Source organism: Arachis stenosperma, chromosome 3 (assembly GCF_014773155.1).
Source record: "Arachis stenosperma cultivar V10309 chromosome 3, arast.V10309.gnm1.PFL2, whole genome shotgun sequence".
Lineage (NCBI taxonomy): Eukaryota > Viridiplantae > Streptophyta > Magnoliopsida > Fabales > Fabaceae > Arachis > Arachis stenosperma.
This window is the reverse complement of record NC_080379.1, coordinates 171,884,054-171,890,677: the sequence shown is the minus strand read 5'-3', so window position 1 is coordinate 171,890,677 and position 6,624 is coordinate 171,884,054. Positions and strand designations below refer to the sequence as shown.

General features: G+C 33.9%; 1 protein-coding gene across 5 annotated transcripts; it reads right to left on the bottom strand.

Moving 5' to 3' along the window:
* Positions 1 to 353: 353 nt before the first annotated feature.
* LOC130970253 (protein MALE DISCOVERER 2-like) lies at positions 354 to 5,257 on the bottom strand. 5 transcript variants are annotated; one of them, XM_057896270.1, is made up of 11 exons: positions 4,292 to 4,773; positions 4,044 to 4,173; positions 3,275 to 3,364; positions 3,098 to 3,159; positions 2,595 to 3,008; positions 2,246 to 2,436; positions 2,003 to 2,135; positions 1,772 to 1,929; positions 1,496 to 1,690; positions 991 to 1,270; positions 354 to 428 (listed from the first exon to the last, which is right to left on the bottom strand). In XM_057896270.1, the coding sequence occupies exons 1-10, from the start codon at positions 4,389 to 4,391 to the stop codon at positions 1,010 to 1,012; spliced, it is 1,734 nt and encodes a 577-aa protein (XP_057752253.1). In that variant the 5' UTR covers positions 4,392 to 4,773; the 3' UTR covers positions 354 to 428; positions 991 to 1,009. The 5 variants fall into 5 exon arrangements, with proteins under 5 accessions (XP_057752253.1, XP_057752252.1, XP_057752251.1 ...); XM_057896269.1 differs by lacking the exon at positions 354 to 428 and adding an exon at positions 4,953 to 5,257 and having other exon boundaries at positions 774 to 1,270; positions 4,292 to 4,740; XM_057896268.1 differs by lacking the exon at positions 354 to 428 and adding an exon at positions 4,980 to 5,257 and having other exon boundaries at positions 774 to 1,270; positions 4,292 to 4,740.
* Positions 5,258 to 6,624: the final 1,367 nt, after the last annotated feature.

Genomic DNA, 6,624 nt, shown 5'->3' with positions numbered 1-6,624 from the left:
TACCTAACATTACCCTTAACAAAATATTAATAGGACTCGCAGGTGTATCTTTTAGAAACTATTTTGATGAATCAAATTTTTAAGAGACTAATTTAATTTACTGATAAATTTTTAGAGACTTATTTAATTATTAACTCCATACGCTGAAAACACCCAAAAAAAAATTTTTTAGTATATTGAGTATAAATCCTTTTGCACAGATATATATAATTATAATAATAATAATGATTGTTATATATTATCATATTGGTAAGCATAATTAGTTGTCACACTTACTATTTAAATGATCATACAAACGAAATGATTTCAAGCACATTTACAATGTCAACCAATAAAAATTTAAAAAGGTTGTGGGTGGTTATCACAATGAGTAGTTCCTCATTAAGAATCATAACTTCTATGGGCTAACGGTGTAAAAACGTCCAACCCTGTAAATACATAGAAATTAAATCCATTATAATATTTGAATAATTAGCATTAACTTATTCTACCACTCTCACTACATAAGGCATATCCTTATTTCTACAAAGTTTCCCGTTCTTGATTGTAGTTTTTGTTTTTAGCTAGCCAAAGAAACGTGAGTACTTAACTTAACCTCTATATAAATATTACAGTTAAAAATAGAATATTGATGAATTAGATTAGAATAGTTTCCATTAATATTGAATAGATTGATATAGAAGTTGAATGGAGAATGGGACCGATATACCAATAAATCTGTTAGACATTTAATCCAAACTTGATGAATAAATGTAGTTAATTTACAGCACCCCCAGATTTGCAAAGTGACAATAACATAACATAGACACACATACTTACATTGGGACAAGAATAGCTATGGTATTAATCACATAAGCTTTTACAAAAAATAAAATAAAATGAAATGAATTGAAAGAAAGAAAGAAAAATTGTAGCAGCAAACATTTCTCAGAAAGGTATCCTCTGTCAGCTTGATACATGTTAGAGAGAAAGAGAGAGACTTGAACTTACAACACAGAGAAGAGAGCTTTTAAGTGCCCTCCATTGACAAGATCTCGAGTTCAGCCCACCAGAGTGGAGAAAGTCTTGGGACGGCTTGGTCGGGCGATATTTTAAGCGCATCCCTCAGCTTGAGAGTTACATCCTTCATTGTTGGTCTTAGACTTGCATCTGATTGAGTGCATTCATGGATCACATCAAATATCACACTCAGTTCTTCATATTTGAACGATTGCAGCGTCGGATCAACAATAGAGCGATCACTTGTCTTCTCACGCAAGTACTTAGCAGCCTGCCAAGTTCATGGAGAATCATTCTTTGTTAAACAATGTGGCTGCACTTATTTCATTTCCTCTTTTATTTTTCAAGATTTTGTGAAAGAGACCTTATTGGTATTGTTTTCTATTTTAACAATTTTATGAAGGATAACACTAAACTCTAATTCTTTTTTACTATTTTCTTTACAAAATTCTGAACCAAGAAATACTAAAAATAAAAAGAGAGGCCAAACATGTACCCAGTCTGCAAGGACAGTAAGGTTGCCATGGTCCTGGTATGGTAGTTTCCCAGTAATGATTTCAAGCAATAAAACTCCAAATCTATAGACATCGTTTTCAGGACAGCACTCAGGCGGCAACTCATATTGCTTTGATTCACCTTCAGTTGTTTTGGTTGGCGATACTACATTCTTGCAAAAAACTACCTCTGCAATCTGAGAGATTGAAAGAAAGGAGATAAGTTAATTTGCAACAATGTAACAAAAGCAAACAAAAGGAGTTCGAGATGTGAATACCTTAGCTGCAAAGTCATCAGTTAATAAAATAGCATCTGAACTCAGCTCGGAATGAGCTATCGGTGGATTGAGATCATGGTGCATGTACTGAAGACAATAAGCAGTGCCCATAATAACCCTCATCCTTGCACTCCAATCAAGGTGTTCAACTTCAGGAACTGAAATGAACAAGCATTAGATTGATTCAGATTTGCCATGTGCAAAATAGTAACTAAGGAAAAAAAGTATTACCATTCAGGTGATCATATAGGGTTCCACTTGGAGCAAACTCAAACACCATCATCCTTGTGAAGGGTTGTTCTTCATCACAGTAACCAATTAGATTGGTGAAGTTCTTGTGGTTAATACGGGACAAAATATCAAGCTGAAGCATATAACAAACAAAAATTAGAAGCAGGTCAGGTTTGAGAATTGAGAGTCCCCTTGATTGAACAACTTGGGATCTTAATTCAAATATCTTTATCTCTTTTAAACCTTTTTCCGATATGCCATCTCCATGCTCTTTGTCCAATGTGCTGGAGAAGTAATAGTAGTAGAAGCAACAGCAATCTCAACGCCACTGGACAGAGTTCCTTTGTATATGGTGCACGAACCTAAATCATAAATGATATTGCTGAAATCTTCACAAGCTGTCTCCAGCTCCGCTCGGTTCAATTTTGGGACCCCTGCATTTCATATGGAGACATCAACCAATATCACCATTTTAAATAAGATTATAAACACAAATATCCCATTTTAAATTTTTCAACAAAATTTTTAAACGTAATTGTTCATTTAAATCATATATAAGATGTGGTTTTTATTTGTCTCATGGGATTGCTACCTGTTACAAATGCTTTCTGCAACTGTCCACTTATTCCTGTCCTCCAGGGCTTTATTACTTTTACAGCTCGTTTTCTCCAAATCCAAAGAAGGACCAAAATAAAAATGACCAAGATAAGAACACATATAACAATAACAACAATCTTCCACGGGCTTGAACCATTTTCATTTGAAGGACTATCTTTTGGAGGAGAATTAGAACTTGAAGGTGGTGAGTTGGGTGAATCAGTTTGTTTGGAAACTGGTACAGCTGGGAAAGATCCACTACTCAGGGTAGTTGGAACGGAACTAATCGGTACAGGCGCCCCGGCAAAAGGTGCAGCGGCAAGGTTACTGCTGGACTCATCAAGCAACCGTCGGCGTGCAGTATTGACTAGATTTGATGTACTTGGAGCAATCTCTATCCCATCAGAACCTACAAGATGCAAGCCATATTTTGAATTCAAATTAAAAGTGATTTTTCATTTTTCACAGGCTACAAATCAATCAATGTTCTATACTCACCAGGCAAATTGACACAGTTATTCTCTCTGATTCCATGAGAGGAAGCCTTCTCTGTCTTGAACCTTAAAATCAGAGTAGACAAAACAATGATATCCAACATTCGAGTGAAACATGGAAGGAAAGCATGAAATGGACAAATTAAGACCACTAGACCAAGGAGAAATATGAACCGCTTACCATTGTGCCAACTTTCTATTTCTGAGGTGAGGTGAAGTTTTCAGAGATGAATAATGCTCAACGACTTCAATTGTATTGCCACAAGCCAACCTATGTGAAAACAATATTTCATTTAAAAGTATACCCAGAAATCTACTAAAACGCTAGCATTTTTTTTTCCGTTTAGTGAGGTTGGTTATATAGAGCAAATAACATCATAGTATCCTATTATAAACATGTCTATGTACAACTATTTAAATCTAATAAAACTGCAATAACTCCAGCTTATTTAGATCTCCAGGTTCTTTGGGAATGGTGCAGAAAAATTCTTCTTGCATAACAAATTATTCCAACGGCACAAAGGGTGCACATTCTGATTTAGAAATACAATGAAATATAGAACTTGCCAGGAGCATGCATAAACTTTGAAGTGGAATAATAACATTTTTTACGCATATCATGACTACTAAGACAATTTAAGAAAGATTCTATATGACAAATACCGAGCTATAAGAATTTTTTTATTATTACAATATAAAAGATAAAATTCAATCAGAGCTTTCACAGCTTCAAGAGGAATGCTGATAGGGATAGTTTCCCAAGCTCAGGGGCCAACGCCCCTGCCAAAGATAGTCCATTCAGCTCCCTACAAGAAATAACACTAAGGCATAAAATCCAAAAAGCATGCCATGTTCAGCACTGCATTCATATCTATCAAACTAGCAGCTTTCTCAAAACAAGTGACTCTCACTGAAAAAAGCTATAAAGAGGGCAACACCATGGAACTTACAGCATGTTCACTTTACCATCAACACAATGGGCACCTGACCACTTGCAGGCAGCATAATCATTTGAATTCCAATTTGCTAGAGCGCCGTAAGGATCAGTCAGCCGAAATTTCAGTAGAGCCAATCCTGCTTCTATCCATTCAAATGCATCATGAAGAAATCATGCAATAGACACAAGAAAAGGAATATGTAAATGGGGTTGTGGGTGGAACCGTGGAAGTAAAGCAAGAGGGAAATCCATGAAAATCACCTTCATCATTCAGAGAGCAAGACTGCTGAATTCCACATGCAGAAATCAATAGAATGTAACTCCAAAGGCATAACCCAAAGGGGCCCCATTTACTTTCCATGTCTTTGTGAGGCCAATGCCACACTGGTAGACTTTGAGACCAAGTCAATATCTCTTTATAGCCAGGAAGCTATATGATACATGCATAGCATATGTACAAAAATTTCCAGGTTTTTTCAGTAACAAAAAACCCTTCAACCTCCTATCCAGCAGAAATTCACTAACTAGGCAAAACGCATGTATAATTACAAAAGGAATGCAAAATTAATAGCAGGTCTGGGGTCTGAAGATCACGTCAGGGTCCCTCATTTTCTGTATTTTATCTTTTCCTTACAACCTTGTGCCCAGCAAGTACATAACCGAGCTCAATATCCCTCTCTCAGAATGATTCCCAGCAATGTATGGGGGAGCTGAAAGAAATGACACCAACATCAACCAAATGATTTCATTTCCTTTTCACAGAACATAATAATGAAAATGCTGACAATCACCAACCAAAGACATAACAATGAAGAAACAAGGAATAACCCCATTGGCAAGCAAGCTCAATGCTTTTTTCCTTTTTCCCTTTTTCAAAAAAGAAACCAAAAAAAAAAAAAGGCAAAAGGGAGCATTGAATTACCATGCAAAAGGGAGAAAGGAATCTAACCAATCGACAATGCAGGATGCAACGCAAGTAGGTAGAGATCAAATTTCAGGAAGAAGGAAAAAGGGGGCAGCAGAAGAAGAAGAAGAAGAAAAAAAAAACAATCTTTTGAATGCAAAGATTGATTTTTTTTTTCTTTTTTCTCCGGAGGAAAAATAGAACTGAACCCCTTAATGTTCCCTTGTAATGGTGCCCTTTGCAGGATGATCTCAGAGGAAGCTCTCTTCGACCATGTCCGTCAGGGCAGAGGCGCGTTCTTTCTTTCTCTCTGTGTCTCTCTTTCTCACACACACAATCTTGTTTTTCTCGATCTCTCATGCAACGTCGTTTGTTGTCTTCTTTTGTCATATTTTTCTCTCTCATCACCGCTGCCAGCCACAATTCCCATCTCATTATTTTCTTTTACTTTTATTATAAAACTAATTAATTCATTTTCTTTCTTTCTTTTTTGGGATGGAATTAATTAATCAATTACTTTTCTAAAAGAGAAAATTGGTTATTTGGGCCACCACATCCAACTCACTCACGCGTTTTAAATATACAAGATAATGATAAATTGATTTTGTTTTTATTGAAATATATTACATAAGCATATATATATATATATATATATATATAAGCATAATTCACAAAATTCACTTCATCATGTGGAATGAATTGATGATTGGAAAATTTTATCATAAAAAAATCTTAACTGATACTATATTTAATTTATGAACACCAAAAATAATATTTAATTTGCAAAATTTATAATTTCCCTATATTTCTTTTTTGGGTCTTGCCCTTGAAGTGTTTGAAGTACACTTCAGTATCTCAGTCCAAAGTGTCAATGACCAAATAGTTTGTGCATTAGGTTTTTTAAACAAATTCAAAAGTTCGAATCTTTTATATTATGTATATAATAATTTATTGGTCAATAAAATTTTAATTTTTGACAAATTAATTTTTAATTTCTTTAATTTAAAAATACATTAGAAAACCAAACAAATGGTTCAGTCCAAAAAAACTTATAATGGACTTTTAGGTAGCATTAATGAAAAGTAATTAGTTATGGGTCGCTTGCTTTTTTGGTCATTGGATCAAAGAGGAAGCAAAGCGTATGCGTAGCCCTTTTTTGTTTTGCGCCCCGGTGGTTTAAGAAAAATGCTACTTGTGGTTTAAAATAAGATTGAAGATAGATTGGATAATATCTATATATTCGTAATAATTATTCGTATCTGATCTGAATTTTATGGATATTATCTAATTTGCAAAATTATTGGATCACATCAGATTCGATCTGGACTATAGTAAAATTAGATTGCCAATTTAGCAGTGATTTTTGTGATAGATCCGCACACCTCATATAAATAGTATAATTTATGATATATTGTTTTTAATTTTTTATGTTGTATTTCAAATTTGAATAATTAAATTTAGATTTTGTGTTATTATTTTTTTTATTATTCAAGAGAATTTTATTGATAATATTTTAGAAGTAAATAGACATAAATAGGTAAAAAAAAAAAATTTTAGACATTTTTTATAAAAATAGTCAAACAGGGGGCTTAAAATAGTTTTTTTTTTAATTATACAGATATATTCGATATTAGATCTGATCCAACCTTAAAAAATATGAATATTGTATTTAATCCAATAAGTGTAATGC